At 37.7% G+C, this 18,667-nt stretch overlaps 1 protein-coding gene across 1 annotated transcript in view; it reads left to right on the forward strand.

Moving 5' to 3' along the window:
- The window catches only part of LOC141562104 (inhibitor of carbonic anhydrase-like), an 82,535-nt gene that overhangs the window by 56,481 nt on the left and 7,387 nt on the right, over positions 1-18,667 (forward strand). The window contains 2 exon segments of the mRNA XM_074302113.1: positions 10,460-10,607; positions 14,810-14,877. Coding sequence (XP_074158214.1) covers positions 10,460-10,607; positions 14,810-14,877 — 216 coding nt within the window.

Here is an 18,667-nt window from a genome sequence, read left to right on the forward strand (position 1 = left end):
TACTGTTCATCTAGACAAAGGTATGCTGTAGCCATTTAAAACCAGCTCACAAGAACTGATTTTCAAATTTTCAGTGTGAGCATTTACACCTCAGAAATCAGCAAAGGCCACAAATTAGATGCTGATTCTCTGTGTTGTTGATTGTCTACACTTAAGAAAGGGATAGAAAAACTGTTGATAAATAACAAAATTAAACTTAATTTGAACCCATTACTTTTTTTTGAGAGACAGTTGTTAAATATTTAGCAGTACTCTCCTACCTATATATATCTTGTATGTGCCTAATTATTTATATGGCATCTTCTCCATTAGAATCGAATTCCTACAGGGTTGGGACTATTGTTTTTTTCTCCAGTGATAAGCATAGTGCCTGACCCAGAGTAGGTGCAAAATAAATGTGTGTTAACTATCTAATGGGGTTAAGTGGAAGGAAATCATCTGAGAATGTCTCAAGGAAATGAAATGGCTGCTACTGTTGCATAGAAGCTTATGTTTAAGGTGGCAAGTTTCAATAGAAATATTAGCATTCTCCTCCTACAGCGTTAAAGAACCAAACTCTGACCTTTCCTTCTTGCTTCGAGCTAAGGCGTCTCCCTTGATGTCCCAAAGAATGAGCTGGTGTGCAGTGAGCAAAGATGAAGAGTTGAAGTGCCACGAGTGGAGTATGGTCAGTGGTTTAGCCATGTGCTGTGGCAGAAACCACAGAGGAGTGCACTGACAAGATTATGGTACGGAGCCACCATACTGACACTGGCCTGGGATCTGAATCCTAGTTCTGCTACTTACCAAGCAGGATGCTTCAGGAGAGAGAATCCTGTATTTAAAGTCAGAGGACTTGCCTTAGAATCTTAAATTAACTCTTACCACTTATGTGGACTCCAGGGCCTAACAATGTTTCTGGGCCTGTTTCCTCATCTATAAATTTAGGGGAATTAAACCTGATGACCCTTAAGTTCTGTGACTTGGACAGGACCACCCAGCTAAGGAATATATGGACAGAAGCTATTATTACTGTGATTATTTTTCTACATCTCCATTCCATATGGCTGATCCTCAGAACAGTATCTGGAAGAAAATCGAGTCCTGGGCCTCCATTTGCCAGCAATCATCTTGTATGCAACGAAATCGTTCTGATGGAGAGATATAAGAAAGATAGCACAGGAAACGATCCAGTTATTTTGTTAATAATCAAATGATATAATATTTGTAAAGTGCTTTGCACAGTGCCTATCACATGGTATGTACTTAATAAATACTTATTCCACCCATTCTTCTCTCTCATTATTTGTTTTGCCCTTGTAGGAAGGGGAAGCTGATGCCATGAGCTTGGACGGAGGATTTATCTATATTGCTGGCAAATGTGGTCTGGAGATTGTCCTGGCAGAGAATTACAGTAAGCTGAATGAGATCTTCCCTTGATGACTGACTCCATCTTGTTTATGACAAAATGACATTTTATGAGTCGATTTTATTGGGCTATTTAAGCAGGTTTGGAATTCAGAGATGGAAGGGATAACAGAATGGGTCAGCAGAAGTTCGGAGTTCATCTAAATATCTTAGTTTAGTCATTTATTTTTAATTTCTTTCATCATATCAAGGAGTAAGTTTCAGCTCTTCTCTCCAACCCTGCACATTCTCCACAGAAGGGAGGATCTAATAAGTGCTAGAATGGCCACAAGGAAAAGAAAAAACAGGTGGGAAAAGGAAAAAGGAAAAGTCTAGGTTGTCTACAAGCTACATAATCAGATAATAGCTAAATGAGCCTTGTTTGAATTCAATCAGATTTTTTTTCTAAAATTCACTTTATGCTAAATTATGGAAAAATCAAAGGAATATGACATTAAACAGTTATTATTAAAGAATCCTGATATTCAATTCAGTAAATGCTAATGAAAGGTAACATCTCATTTATTCTTGTATTTTCGGAGACTAAGGATTCCAATCATGGGCAAGGGCCTCTTTGTCCCATTAAACCTATTGAAGGTAAGTCTACATTGGTAACTTAGACAGTAGAAGGAAATTTCTGATACTTGAGGGGGGAAAAGCTGTAAAGGAGCTCAATTTAATGAGTCTGTAGAAAGTCAAGTTCAGTTTTGAAAATGTTCAAGAGTCATTAGATGACTGCTTCTGTGGCCTTTGTTCTCTAGATATGGCATAGCTCTAGGTCAGGGACCATGCATTATTAGCCTAAGATCCGATTAAACTCAAGAATATATGAATAGTCTTCAGATGAAATTACTATATCTAGTTCTAAGAGTCGTAGAAAGAGAAGAATGTAGAATGCAAGCTTCTTGGGGGCAGTAGTTGTTTCCATCTTAATTGTAGATTCCCCTCTGCCTGTCATAGTGCCCCAAGAGCTTACTAGCACATTTGTTTTTCCATCATGTCTGACTTTTTGTGATCCCTTTTGGGTTTGCTTTTTTTTTTTTTTTGGCAGAGATACTAAGGTGATTTGTTGTTTCCTTCTCCAGCTCATTTTACAGATGAGGAAACTGAGGTAAGCAGGGTTAAATGACTTGTTAAGGTCTCACAATTACTAAGTGTCTGAGACCAGATTGGAACTCAGCAAAGATGAATTTAATTGATCCCAACCCTAACACTCTATCTGCTGAGACACCCAGCTACCCTGCTAGCATGTAGTGAGTGCTTCAGAATGCATGTTGAAGAAGCAGTCTTGTGTAAATAGAGAACCACTTTTGAAGTCAGGATAACTAGTCCAAAACAGATAGGAATGTCTCAATGTCCAGAAAACGACGAGGAGTTTTCTCATTGAAATTTTCCCTACGCAAATAGAAAAAAAGAAAAAGAGAAAATTTCCCTACAAAAATGACATCACAAGTCAGAACTAAAAATAACTAGATAAATGATTGTTGAATGGAATGTGTATTGAACAAAAAAGATATACAGTTCCCTATGCTTATAGTAGTAGTAATAATAACAATATCTGAAGTGATACAATACAGCTTAAAAGCCCTTTTAGAAGCCATCATGGTTTAATTTTTTTAAACTTCTCCCAAACACCCAAAAGCATTGCTTGGAGGAAGGATCCTGAAGGAAAAAAGCTCTAACACCTTGTGACACTCATTTATTAGGGCATTAAATACAGTAAGGGATCTTCATAAATCCCAGAATCTCGGAATTAGAAGGGACATGAGTTCATCTGGTCCATACTCCTTTCCTAAATAGGAAATCACTTCTAGGGCCAATCTCACTTCTGGACATAGAGACACAAAAAGGCCATATGGTTTTTAAAAATCATAGTGAATTAGTGGCAAAATCAGAATGATTCTGGATCTCTTAGTGCTGTGTCATGCTGGCTCCATCAATGCTCAATAAATCAATTTTTAAAAATATTTTTAAAGTATCTATTATATTCTAGGTTCTAGGACTACAAAGATAAAAAAAAAAAAAAAAAAGAAAAGAAAGAAAGAAAGCGTCCTTGCCCTCAAGGGGCTTATATTCTACTGAGGGCAAAAAAAATGCACATAATAAATGAATATATTAAAATATCTGAATCAGATCAGATTCACTAATTTAGGCAACTCCCACATGAGAAAACTATCTTCTATGCAATTCAAAATCTTAAGAGGGTTGCCTAGGAGCAGAGTTTCTTGATCTTTTTCTGCTTTCTACCTCTTTTCACCCAAGAAATTTTTACATGATCCCAAGTATATAAGCATATAAATTAGTATGCAAATCAAAATTTACTGATGATAAATCATAATTTCATGACCCCCACATTCATTTCCATGAGCGTCTGTTTAAGAAGCTATAGGCTAGAATACTTAGAGATTACGTGGTTTATCCAGGGTTATATGGTTAGTATGTGTCAAAGGCAGCATTTGAACCCAGGTCTTCTTGGTTCCTCAGCCAGCTCTTATACCACAGCTACCTCTAACAGAAAATAGGTTTAAAAATAAAGACAAGTAAAATTTGAGCAAAAGCACTCTCAGATGGGGGATCAGGAAAGGCCTCTTGAACTGAGCTTGGAAAGAATCTAGAGACTGAGGATCCAAGCTGAAGAGGGAGAGCATTCCAAGCATGTACATACACGGGAAAAAAACGGGGGAAGCAGAATATCATGTGTGAATAGTAATAAAGAGGCCATTTAGTCTGAGTTTGCAGAGTGAAGGGAAATATAGCAAAATAAGGCTAAAAAGTTAGATTGGAAACAGGTCCTCAAATTCAACAGTAAATAAATGTTTATTTAGGCATTTGCTAAAGGAGGCTAGGAATGGACCTGGACTCAAGAAATCCTGAGTTCAAATTTGACCTCAGACACTTATTAGCTATGTAACCCTGGGCAAGTCACTTAAATTTTATTTACCTTCAGTTTCCCCACTTGTAAAATAAGGATAACATTAGCACCTACTTTGCAGAGATGTTGTAAGGATCAAATGAGGTAATAATTGTAAGGCACTTGACCCAAAGCCTGGCCACAGTAGGTACTCTATAAATGCAATGCTGTATAATAATGCATCCTTAATAGTAAAGATCATATTATTTTTAAAAACTAGAAAAGAAGCAGATGACACGCCTCTCGTGGCTTGCGGATAAGAGATAAACCTACAACCAAACAAGAGACAGAGGCAGTTATAAAACTTGAAATTGAAAACACAGAAAGCACCTACTATGTGTCCAGCATAAAGAAAGGAAAAACACAATTGCTGATCTCCAGGAGCTCTTAGTCTAAGGTGGAGTTAGGGGAAGGCAACAAACAATTATATACAAATAAGCTATATGGAGGATAAATTTGAAATAATTGGGGGTAGGGGAGAAGACATTAGAATTAAGAGGAAATCAGAAAGGCATCCTAAGAAGGTGGGGATTTTAGCTGGCGTTTGAATGAAGCCAGGGTGGGGGGAAGGCAGAGATGGGGGGCATTCTAGGTATGGGCCGTCACTCCATCTCAGACTGTGTTGGGGAGAGGGGCCGGTGATGAAGGGCTTTGACGGACAGACATCCTGGAGGTAATGGCAGTTTATTTTTTTTTTTTTTTTTTTTTTTTTTTTTTTTTTAATTTTTATTTTTATTTTATTTTATAATTATAACATTTTTTGACAGTACATATGCATGGGTAATTTTTTACAACATTATCCCTTGTACTTACTTCTATTCAGATTTTTTCCCTTCCTCCCCCAAACCCCTCCCCCAGATGGCAAGCAGTCTTATATATGTTAAATATATTACAGTATAATTTAGATACAATATATGTGTGTAGAACCGAATTTTTTTGTTGCACAGGAAGAATTGGATTCAGAAGGTAAAAATAACAGTTTACATTCATTTCCCATTGTTCCTTTTCTGGATGTAGCTGGTTCTTTCCATCATTAATCAATTGGAATTGGATTAGCTCTTCTCTATGTTGAAGAAATCCACTTCCATCAGCATACATCCTCGTACAGTATCATTGTTGAAGTGTATAATGATCTTCTGGTTCTGCTCGTTTCACTCAGCATCAGTTGATGTAAGTCTCTCCAAGCCTCTCTATATTTCTCCTGTTGGTCATTTCTTATAGAACAATAATATTCCATAACATTCATATACCATAGTTTACCCAACCATTCTCCAATTGATGGACATCCATTCATCTTCCAGCTTCTAGCCACTATGAAAAGGGCTGCCACAAACATTTTGGCACATACAGGACCCTTTCCCTTCTCTAGTAGTTCCTTGGGGTATAAGCCCAGTAGTAGTATGGCTGGGTCAAAGGGTATGCACATTTTGATAACTTTTTGGGCATAATTCCAGATTGCTCTCCAGAATGGTTGGATTCTTTCACAACTCCACCAACAATGCATCAGTGTCCCAGTTTTCCCACAGCCCCTCCAACATTCATCATTATTTGTTCCTGTCATCTTAGCCAATCTGACAGGTGTGTAATGATACCTCAGAGTTGTCTTAATTTGCATTTCTCTGATCAATAGTGATTTGGAACACTCTTTCATATGAGTGGAAATAGTTTTAATTTCATCATCTGAAAATTGTCTGTTCATATCCTTTGACCATTTATCAATTGGAGAATGGCTTGATTTCTTATAGATTAAAGTCAATTCTCTGTATATTTTGGAGATGAGGCCTTTATCAGAACCTTTAACTGTAAAAATTTTTTCCCAATTTGTTACTTCCCTTCTAATCTTGTTTGCATTAGTTTTGTTTGTGCAGAAACTTTTTAATTTGGTGTAATCAAAATGTTCTATTTTGTGATCAATAATGGTCTCTAGTTCTCCCTTGGACACAAACTCCTTCCTCCTCCACAAGTCTGAGAGGTAAACCATCCCATGTTCCTCCAATTTATTTATGATTTCGTTCTTTATGCCTAAATCTTGGACCCATTTTGATCTAATCTTAGTATGTGGTGTTAAATGTGGGTCCATGGTAATGGCAGTTTATTGAGGAAGGGGATAACACGGTCAGAGTAGTTTGTATTTGACCTCAGAGGCATAGGAAGTCACTGAAGTTTATTGAGTAGACCTATGCTTTAGGAAAATCGTTTTGGCAACTGTATGGGAAATGATCCGGGCAGGTTGGTGGTGCGGTAGGCAGCGGGAGTGTTCTTAGAGTCAGCAGGACCCTAGTTCAAATCCAGGCTCGGATGCTTACTGGCTATGTGGCCTTGGGCAAATCACTTAATTCCAATTTTCTCCCCCAAAATAATCAAGAAAAGGAGAGAGACTTGAAGAGAAGACTGTCTAACCAAGAAGGAGGTAAATAGTACAAGAGCATTAGAGCTGGAAGGACTATTTGAGATCATCATGTTGAGGTTGGGAAGGGGGGGGTCCCAAAAGTTTGGGGTCCCAGACAAGTGTCGCAAAGTATCTTAAAATAATTTTCAGGCGTGAACCCATGTCCTAGTCAAGGGACAAGTTTTATTGCAATAGTAATTATAATGCACTACAAAAAGCGGGCTGGAATTGTAAGGGAATTTCAGCACAGAAACAAAGTTTGGAGAGATATTTATTTAACTTTCAATCCTAGATGTGCTAACTCCGCGGCTCATAGGTGGGAGGGAGTGCTCTCCATTATTGCTGACGAGATTACAGTCAGCAATGAATTGAGGAGGGGTCTTATTCACTATCTCAGGAGTTTGGTCTGGGGGGGGTTTCCTGAGGAGAAGCTATCGGACTAAAGAGTGGTCAGAATCAGACAAATTGGGTGGGGGGTTTCCTAAGGCAGATTCCAAAGCGGGAAGATTTAGGACTGCTGACTTATTACTAGAATAGAAGCACAAAATTACATTTTAGCAATTCTATAGTAACCCCAAATAGCTCCCAAACTGAAAATGGTCAGCTGCTTTACTGATACCTACGGCCAAAATGAGCTTTATCCATTGCTGGAGAAAGTCTCTGCACATTGCGGAGCTCAGCCGCAGCTCAATAAAGACTGTTCAGAAAGGTCTAGAGCGGGAGAAACCTGTTAGCCTTAAAGCACGCAGTTATTTAAGAACAGGTGATAACTCTTGTTCCGTGTGTTTTTAAAAAGTGAAGCTATAAAAAAGATTTCAAAACCTACTGATGAGGAGTAAACTGAGGTCTAAACCGAGATGGGTCAGTTCCTTTTCTCTCTCTCCTTCCTTCCCCAAAGTAACCAAGGGCGGGTCGGCAGCAAAGGAGTTCGCTACTCGATGCTGTATGGAAACGCAGTCGTTATTGAGAGTAACGGGATGGACCCAGCTGCCTTCAAGGGGGGCGTTGACGGGCACCAAATGCCAAGATTTCATTTCTCAGCCTTCTTTACAGACATACATGATGACTGGAGTCCTCCAAACGTGTTTGCCCAGAGATGTCATCAAGAGGTTCCGGAGATATCTGTCAATAATACAAGAATTCCCTGCTGTTGTGAATGAGACAAAAATTCTCTGTTATCTCCCTCAGTCTCTCCCAAAAAGGGAATTTCCCGTTGGCGTTTTTGATCTTGAGCTGTCTCCTTTCCCAAGCTCATCATTATGTGAGAAATGGATGAGCGTTTGGTTCCCACCATTATGAAAATTAAATCGGAGAAATGAAACAAATTACACCCTGGAGCCTAAGAGGACATGGAGGAATAACGTAGGGTGCGGTTTACCTTCCCCTAAGAGAATGCAAGCTCCTCGGGAGCAGATGCGGCGTGGACATCCACGTCCTGTAACTTCTGTAACTGGGGAGGTAAAGGAGGGATTTGTGCTGCGGGATAGAAAATAAAATGCTGCCTTTGGAGCCCCAGAGGTGTGCCTACTCACCTGGACACCCACTCTTGCAAGAGTGTACAGTAAGTCTTTCCTGCATTCATCAGTGACCGGGGAGTTCTTGGTAAAATGTTTCGTTTCTTACGCCTAAACTAAGTGGCATTAAAACATAATGGGGAAAGGCCTACCTGAAACACAATCTGTTAATTATCTAAGCAAGAATTACCTGCAACTTATTCAGCAAATAGTCGTTTCATAAAGGGGGAGCCAGCTACTTCCCGGGGGACCCAATCCACCCGTACATCTGACAAGTCTTTTACACTGAGCCTAAGAGTTGTGTGACCTCAGGTAAAGCAATTGAATTCTGATCCTCAGTTCCTTCATGCGAAAAGGAAGTAAGGACAGTTAGAAAGGGAGGGAGAGATGGAGGAATTGGGGGAGATCTTGCTTTCCTCCAAGATGAAGAGAAGACCTGGGCAGGCAGAAGCTAGTTGCACCTGATGAAACACCTAGGACTTCTGGCCCTGCGTTAACATTTGCTTTTCTGGGTATCTTACAAGGCTATTGTGCTGTGGCAGTTGTTAAGAAATCAGATGCTGATCTCCAGCGGGGCAAAAAGTCCCGCCATAGAGCGGTTAACAGAGCTGCGGGTCGTACCAGCCCTATGAGCCTGATGCAAGACCAAACCAACTCCCGCGAGTTTGGAAAGATGGTGGTCTGAAACGAATAAGAACAGGGCTCTTTAGGAGTTGGAACAGGAGTGGGGTGGAGTATGCAAACCTTGGTATAAAATCATACCACTCTCATACACAAAACACTTTTATATAGCTGAAATCAGGTTAAAATAGACACAAAGAGTCTCCTGCAGAACCAAAGAACCTGCGTCATGGTGGAGTTTGTATGCTAACTTTCTATATATAGGAGATTCAATTCTTAAAAATGTATCAGCTGGTAGTTATTTTCTTTCCCTGAGCTGAGCCCCTTAGTTGCTCATAGACTTTTCAAAGGTCCTTGACAAATTTCAAATTTATTTCAGATTGTAATATTATCACCATATGCCCCTACTTAATGTAAACAATTGTGAAGATTAAAACAGAAACCTGTAACGTGGTGAGAGGAGGAGGGGGTGATCAGAGAATCCCACTTCAATTTGATGAGTTGTCCGTTTACCTTCGGGGACATCAAAGGGGCATCGTACAGGTGTGCTCACTAGTACTTTATAAAGAGGATGCAAGTAGAGCAAGAGGATTCGTTACTGGGAGTAACTTTCCTTTGTTTTTTTCCTGTCTGTCTTTTTGAGCTGGGACAGGCCTTTGCAAGCAGGACTGAGCTTTAGGAATTATCCTGTTTCTCTTCCTTCTCCAACAAACACATTGCACTTCTCTGGTCTAGAGGTTCATAACCTTTTTTCTGTCATGCAATCCTTTGTCAGTTTCCCATAGAGGGAATCTTTTCCAGAATAATGTTTTAATGCATCAAATAAAAACATATATGATATGAAAATAAATCCCCACCCAAGTTCACAGATCTCCAAGAGGTCTGCAGGTTCTAGATTAAGAAACCCTGATCTAGAAAGTCTAATCCCCCAACTCTTGAAATTTTGAGAATCCTTAAATTTGTGAAGTCCTAAAATCGAGTTTGCCGAGGAAGCATCTCCCAAAGTTGCTGCTGTGTAAGAAATCTGTTTTCTCTGGCTAGCAAATTAGATTCCGGGATAATGCTGCTTGGGTCGTTTAATCTCTGAGGAAGACATAAGCAGGGTGAGGGTGAGAGTGGGAGAAATTGAGGGAAGATTTCCTGAAGAAAGGATTTGATCTGAGGTTTGAAGAAAGTAATGGAAATTAGGAATGAGGGGAAAGGTAGGAGAGCATTCTAGGTTCGGAGGATAGCTAGCATTAAGGCAGGGTCTGGAGATGGATCCAAATTGGAGTAAAGAAACTGAACACAGTCTCTCCCACTCCCCAAATTAAGGTCTGATCTGCTCCTTCCTTGTCCGTACTCTCAGAATGGGGGGGGGGGAGGGAAATAAGCTGGTCCTTGGCTTATTTTATAGATCAGTAGTAAGGATAGCTCCTCCAAAACCTATCCATTCCTTAGTAAGCATACCAACACTCCATGGAGAAGGGTCCCTCAGTTACTTCTAAAATAAGGCTCATGCCCTTATAATTTAACAAGGTCAGTTTGGGGGAAACTCACCGAAGCCACTGAGGAATGCTCTGATCAGCCCCTTTGCTCTTGTAAAGGACAGCACTTCCATACTGATACTGGTAAAATGACTATCTTTGCTCTTTATAGATAAATACTTCAGTGAATCCTGTGCTCCTGATGCTGATGTTAATTCTAGCCTCTGCACCTTATGTGCTGGGAGTCCAGGGAGAGGGGATTTGAACAAATGTGCTGCTAATAGCAAAGAAAAATATTATGGCTACACAGGGGCTTTCAGGTAAGCGTGACAGAAAATTAGTGTTCAGATAAAAATTTATTTTCCTTTCTTGACCTTTTGCTAGGTCAATGGACAGACAGCTATACCTTTCTTTTAATAAATGAGTAATAAAGAATTAGGGATGTTTCCTCATTCTATATTATATAGACTCATATATCTTCCAGAGTCATATACTCTATATCATCTAGACTACTGGTTCTTAATCTCTCCTTAAGGCCTGGTATTGTGGTTTCGTGAGAATAAAGAACTTTTAGGTGAGGAAAGGTCAGTACCTTCTAGTGTCAAAGAGTTGTCCATAGAAGAGGTGTCTTTCTAATTGCATGTCTAGAGGCCTATCTACCACGTCTTACTGCCTCCCGATTGAAGTCCATTAACCCCCCAGGAAAAATCCATTAAAGTCCCCATATAAGAAATAAACAAACACATTCAGTGTTGTTTTTGAGAGAGAAATATTAAACATTCTAGCAACCAATCTTTTAAATTAAGAACAGAAAGCATTCTTTCAACTAAAAATGATGTGCCTTTATTACAATTAATAGAATAAATAATGAAAATAACTTCAGTCATTGTGATGGTCAGTTAAGAAATAGGGATGGGAAGAGAGATGGGAAGAGCAAAATTCATTGAGAGATAGACACAGAGAGACTGAGACAAAGAAAATACAGACTAGAGAGAGCACAAGAAGAAATAAAAATTAAGCACATAAATATAGCCACACACAAAGGAACACTGTTTCATGGGATAACATCTCCCCTTTTTTGTTTTTAGAATATTATTCCTTAATCTAAAGAATTGGAAGCCATGAAAACAGAACTAATACCAAACCTATAAAAGATATAATTTGATTTTATTTTACTAATCAGGATCTCCCAGTGTTTGAGAGTCCTATATTTTGAATTTTGGCTACCACAAAGTAGATGTGTAAAGATGTCATTGAATAAATATTTCAAATAGATAGAATGACAAAAATAGCTCCTAATGAAACCCTTATTTATCAGAAGAAAAAAAAAAGAACTAAGTCTCAGATTAATTTTTAACAGGACCATTTCATTCCTCATAAAACTATTGTACAAGAAGAGAAATTCTGATAGAAACCTAAGAATTAGGTTACTTGTTTTTCTTGCAAACTCTAACATGTATAAACCAGCCAGACAATATGCCTTCAGCCTCTCAGTTAACATCAGTGATATATTGATTAATAAAAATTGAATTTTAGCGGGAAAGAGAGAGACTGTACTTTCATTTGGGAAATTGTGCAGTATTTCTGATAACCTTGCCTACTCCCCTCCCCTCCCAAAAGAACTTCATCATGAAACAAAATCTGACATTTTTATAGTAAAAGAGCTCTCCCAGAAGTGCTCTATGGCTATGAAACATGGAATTCTCATGTCTTGAGGGATCAAAACTATGGATTATCCAAAGGGTAATGGAGAAAAAAAAAAAAAGAGCATATTATGAATGGTGAAAGGCACAAAAGATATCCAGGCTACATATGAATGGAAAAGGTAGTGGAACAGCAAAGTACAAGAATGAAACACAATTGATGACCTGATGATATCAGTTCCCCATGTAATATTTAAAAATCAAGAGGAAAGTCTTGAGATAATTGGACAGAATCCTTGTGAAGAAATTATAGAAGGATCATGGACAAGTGTTGCATAGAATAAAAAAACTTATGCTTAAGTTGCTCTCTACAGTGATGGAGGTGAGCATTCCTAATAAATTAAATCATGCATACAATGAACTATTATAGAAATGTGTCATACATAAATCCTTGGCATTTTTATATATCACTAACAAAATGCAACAGCAAGAGATACAAAGAGAAATTCCATTCCAAACAAATGTTGAGAGTATAAAATATTTGGGAATCCATCTACCAAAGAAAAGTCAGGAATTATATGAGAAAAATTACAAAACACTTGCCACAAAAATAAAGTCAGATTTAAATAATTGGAAAGACATTCAGTGCTCTTGGATAGGCCGAGCGAATATAATAAAGATGACAATACTCCCCAAACTAATCTATTTATTTAGTGCTATACCAATCAGACTCCCAAGAAACTATTTCAATGACCTAGAAAAAATAACAACAAAATTCATATGGAAGAATAAAAGGTCGAGAATTGCAAGGGAACTAATGAAAAAAAACTCAGAGGAAGGTGGTCTAAGTGTACCTGATCTAAAGCTATATTATATAGCAGCAGTCACCAAAACCATTTGGTATTGGCTAAGAAATAGACCGGTAGATCAGTGGAACAGATTAGATACAAAGGACAAAAAAGGGTACATCTATAGCAATCTAATCTTTGACAAACCCAAAGATTCCAACATTAGGGATAAAAATTCATTATTCGGAAAAAACTGTTGGGAAAACTGGAAATTAGTATGGCAGAAATTAGATATGGATCCACACTTAACACCATATACCAAGATAAGATCAAAATGGGTCCATGATTTAGGCATAAAGAGGGAGATAATAAATAGATTAGAGGAACAGAGGATAGTCTACCTCTCAGACCTGTGGAGGAGGAAGGAATTTATGACCAGAGGAGAACTAGAGATCATTATTGATCACAAAATAGAAGATTTTGATTACATCAAACTAAAAAGTTTCTGTACAAATAATACTAATGCAAACAAGATTAGAAGGGAAGTAACAAATTGGGAAAATATTTTTAAAAGTAAAGGTTCTGACAAAGGTCTCATTTCCAAAATATATAGAGAACTGACCATAATTTATAAGAAACCGAACCATTCTCCAATTGATAAATGGTCAAAGGATATGAACAGACAATTCTCAGAGGAAGAAATTGAAACTATATCCACTCACATGAAAGAGTGTTCCAAATCACTGCTGATCAGAGAAATGCAAATTAAGACCACTCTGAGATACCACTACACACCTGTCAGATTGGCTAAGATGACAGGAACAAATAATGATAAATGTTGGAGGGGCTGTGGGAAAACTGGGACACTGATACATTGCTGGTGGAGTTGCGAAAGAATCCAGCCATTCTGGAGAGCAATCTGGAATTATGCCCAAAAAGTTATCAAACTGTGCATACCCTTTGACCCAGCAGCGCTACTACTGGGATTATATCCCAAAGAAATACTAAAGAGCGGAAAGAGTCATATATGTGCCAAAATGTTTGTGGCAGCTCTTTTTGTTGTAGCTAGAAACTGGAAGATGAATGGATGTCCATCAGTTGGAGAATGGTTGGGTAAATTGTGGTATATGAAGGTTATGGATTATTATTGCTCTGTAAGAAATGACCAGCAGGAGGAATACAGAGAGGCGTGGAGAGACTTAAATCAACTGATGCTGAGTGAAATGAGCAGAACCAGAAGATCACTGTACACTTCAACAACAATACTGTATGAGGATGTATTCTGATGGAAGTGGAAATCTTCAACATAAAGAAGATCCAACTCACTTCCAGTTGATCAATGATGGACAGAGGTAGATACACCCAGAGAAGAAACACTGGGAGGGGAATGTAAATTGTTAGCACTAATATCTGTCTGCCCAGGTTGCATGTACCTTCGGATTCTAATGTTTATTGTGTAACAAGAAAATGATATTCACACACATGTATTGTACCTAGACTATATTGTAACACATGTAAAATGTATGGGATTGCCTGTCATCGGGGGGAGGGAATAGAGGGAGGGGGGGCAATTTGGAAAAATGAATACAAGGGATAATATTATAAAAAAAATATATATATATATAATTAAAAAAAAAGTTTTCAAAGAAAAAAAAAAGAAATGTGTCATAAGTAATGCATTTTCAATATATTTTAAAAGATTTCACTATAAAAGCCAAATATAAACCTCAAACTTTTATTTAAGTAAAAGTTACTGACTGCAAAAATTTTAGAACATTTTTCTAATCTAAAAAGCTTAATGGAAACTTTTCCTTTCTATCTTTATTTTTGGTGACAGTCTTGGATTGTTTTTATTATTGAAAGGAAGATGAAAAGCATTACATGTGCAAAATGGTTCCTTTAAATGAAAGGTATATGATCCTAAAATGAATTGCCCTTTAAAGAAAGAAAATAACATCCTCACACTGATTTTTTCTTTCTCTCTTTTACCTGATCCTCTCTTCTCTCCTGTCCTCTCCTCTTCTATACTTTCCTCTCCTTTTTTCCCCACCCCTCTTTTCTCCTCCCTTCTCTTCTCTTCTTTTTCTATAGGTGTCTGGCGGAGAATAAAGGAGATGTTGCCTTTGTGAAACACAGCACTGTCCTGGAAAATACAGATGGTATGTCATTGACTATACTTTTATCTGCCCCTAGAATCACATTATCCAAAATATATTGATCTCTGTGGAAGTCAGTTAAGTATATGAGAAAGTTTCATGAACTCTTCATCTTTGTTGTTCCAGGCACCAACATTTTTCTTGAAAAAAAAACAAACAAACAATAATAAGCCTAGATGACATGTTTAATAAATATATAACTCTTATTTACAGATCAGCAAATTTACAGATTAAACTAAGAAGGATAGTTATCACACTTAGATTAAAGTCAAGATATAAATAGGTCTTGAAGAGCTAGGGCATTAGACTAAATCTAATTATCTTTAGTTCAAAACGCATATTTTACAAATAAAGTATTGAGGAAGGAGACATTGTGAGACAATAGCTGTTGTAAAGGGAGCTAGAGGTTTTAATTGACTTCAAGGTCGATATGAATCAGTAGTGTGATGGGGCAGCTGAGAAATCTAACTCATTCTTGGGGTGCACTGAGAGTAGCATGATTCCCAGGATTAAGAAGGTGATAGCTCCTCTGTACTCTGTCCTTATCAGATTATATCTGAAGTATCTTGTAAGTTTCTGGATACCACAATTTGAGAAAGACATTGATAAACATCTAGAGAACACCTAAAGATCACCCAAGATAGCCAAACCAAGCCAAATGCCTAATATGTAATAGACAATTTATTAAGCACTGGGAGACATAAAAACACATACACATATACCCCAAACTCATAGTTCTTCAACTCAAGGAGTTCATGGTATAATGGGGGAGACACCATGCAAAAAAACCTATGTAAAATAAGAGATAAGATAAATTAGAGATAATTTTTAAGTGGCCTTGAGTCCACATACAGTGAGGTTTGATTCAAGGTGGTTATGCTCATCTTGGAGAAGAAGAGACTCAGGGAAAACATGATAATTGTCTTCAAAAACTTTAAAGGTCTCATGTGGAAGAGGAAATGGGTGGGCTTGTTTTGCTTGACCCCAAACTAGGAACAGTAGGTAGAAATTGTAAGTAGATCAGTTTAGATTTGATATAAGGAAAATGTTCTTAAAGATTAGAGCTGCCCAAAAGTAGGTTAGTATATTTGAGAGGTGGTAGTTTCTTTCTCCTTGAAGGTCTTCCAGTAGAAAGTATAAGTGGCAGATATGTGATAGGAGGAATTTCTCTGAGATACCTGTTAGACTGTGGGTTGATTTGCCAATTCTAAAATTTTGTGATTCCATGAGTCTTTACATGAAACTTCTAAAATTCTATTCAGCAAGCATTTTTTTTAAATTTTACATGTGTTACAATATAACCTAGATACAATATATGTGTGTAAATACCATTTTCTTGTTGCACGTTAAGTATTAGCTTCCGAAGATATAAGTAACCTGGGTAGATAGACAGTAGTGCTAATATTTTACATTCCCCTCCCAGTGTTTCTTCTCTGGGTGTAGCTGTTTCTGTCCATCATTGATCAACTGGAAGTGAGTTGGATCTTCTTTATGTTGAAGATTTCCACTTCCATCAGCATACATCCTCGTACAGTATCATTGTTGAAGTGTACAGTGATCTTCTGGTTCTGCTCATTTCACTCAGCATCAGTTGATGTAAGTCTCTCCAGGCCTCTCTGTATTCCTCCTGCTGGTCATTTCTTACAGAGCAATAATATTCTATAACATTCATATACCATAATTTACCCAAACATTCTCCAATTGATGGACATCCATTCATCTTCCAGTTTCTAGCCACTATGAAAAGGGCTACCACAAACATTTTGGCACATATATGACTCTTTCCGCTCTTTAGTATTTCTTTGGGATATAAGCCCAGTAGTAGCACTGCTGGGTCAAAGGGTATGCACAGTTTGATAACTTTTTGGGCATAGTTCCAGATTGCTCTCCAGAATGGCTGGATTCTTTCACAACTCCACCAACAATGTATCAGTGTCCCAGTTTTCCCACATCCCCTCCAACATTCATCATCATTTGTTCCTGTCATCTTAGCCAATCTGACAGGTGTGTAGTGGTATCTCAGAGTTGTCTTAATTTGCATTTCTCTGATCAGTAGTGATTTGGAACACTCTTTCATGTGAGTGGATATAGTTTCAATTTCTTCATCTGAGAATTGTCTGTTCATATCCCTTGACCATTTATCAATTGGAGAATGGTTTGGTTTCCTATAAATCAGGGTCAGTTCTCTATGTATTTTGGAAATGAGACCTTTGTCAGAACCTTTAACTGTAAAAATATTTTTCCCAATTTGTTACTTCCCTTCTAATCTTGTTTGCATTAGTATTGTTTGTACAGAAACTTTTTAGTTTGATGTAATCAAACTCTTCTATTTTGTGATCAATAATGATCTCTAGTTCTCCTCTGGTCATAAATTCCTTCCTCCTCCACAGGTCTGAGAGGTAGACTATCCTCTGTTCCTCTAATCTATTTATTATCTCCCTCTTTATGCCTAAATCATGGACCCATTTTGATCTTATCTTGGTATATGGTGTTAAGTGTGGATCCATATCTAATTTCTGCCATACTAATTTCCAGTTTTCCCAACAGTTTCTTCCGAATAATGAATTTTTATCCCTAATGTTGGAATCTTTGGGTTTGTCAAAGACTAGATTGCTATAGATGTACCCTTTTTTGTCCTTTGTATCTAATCTGTTCCACTGATCTACCGGTCTATTTCTTAGCCAGTACCAAATGGTTTTGGTGACTGCTGCTATATAATATAGCTTTAGATCAGGTACACTTAGACCACCTTCCTCTGAGTTTTTTTTCATTAGTTCCCTTGCAATTCTCGACCTTTTATTCTTCCATATGAATTTTGTTGTTATTTTTTCTAGGTCATTGAAATAGTTTCTTGGGAGTCTGATTGGTATAGCACTAAATAAATAGATTAGTTTGGGGAGTATTGTCATCTTTAATATATTCGCTCGGCCTATCCAGGAGCAAGCATTTATTAAATACCTTCTTTAAACAGAGCACTTTCCTAGGTGCCAAGGAGTACAGTATGTTACAGTGAAGAAAGGAATCAAAGACAGAGGATTTGGATTTGAATTCTGGCTCTGTTATTTTCTTATATACTTATGTATAACTTTGAGTAAATTATTTCATTTCTCATTTATAAAATTAATGGGTTGGACTAGACCATCTTTAATGCCACTTCCAGTTTTAATACTATGATTCTATGACACATGAAGCTTGGATAAGAAATTTTTCTTGCTCTTATGCAGCTTGTACTCTAGAAGGCTGTTAAGACATAAATGAGCCAGGCATGGTGGTACATACTTGTAATATTAGCTATCAGAGAGATTGAATTGAATATCTTGAGCTTGAGAGTTCTTAACTGAGGTAGGTTTTGTAAATTTGGTATCACTACAAGATTTGGTATCAAAATAGTAAACCCCTGGGAATGAACCACAAAATTGTCTATGAGGGCTAAACTAACTAAGATAAGAAACAGTGCAGGTAAAACTTCTGTACCGATTAGACGTGTGATGGGGCCCATAAGTAACCCATACAGTTCCAGCCTAGGAGATAGATAGATAGATGGAAATACTTATCAAGTGCTTCCTATATGCCAGACACTCAAGTAACTGCCTTAAAAACCTCTCCTTTTATCCTCACAACCTTGTGAGGTAGGTTCTATTATTACTCATTTTATAGATGAGGAAATTTGGGCAGGAAGATGTTAAGTGACTTGCCTAGAGTTAAACAGCTAACAAATACATAAGGCTACATTTGAACTCAGATCTTCCTGTCTCCAGGTTCGGGACTTAATAGATTATGTCACCTACTAGTC

Source organism: Sminthopsis crassicaudata, chromosome 3 (genome assembly GCF_048593235.1).
Source record: "Sminthopsis crassicaudata isolate SCR6 chromosome 3, ASM4859323v1, whole genome shotgun sequence".
Classification (NCBI taxonomy): Eukaryota; Metazoa; Chordata; class Mammalia; order Dasyuromorphia; family Dasyuridae; genus Sminthopsis; species Sminthopsis crassicaudata.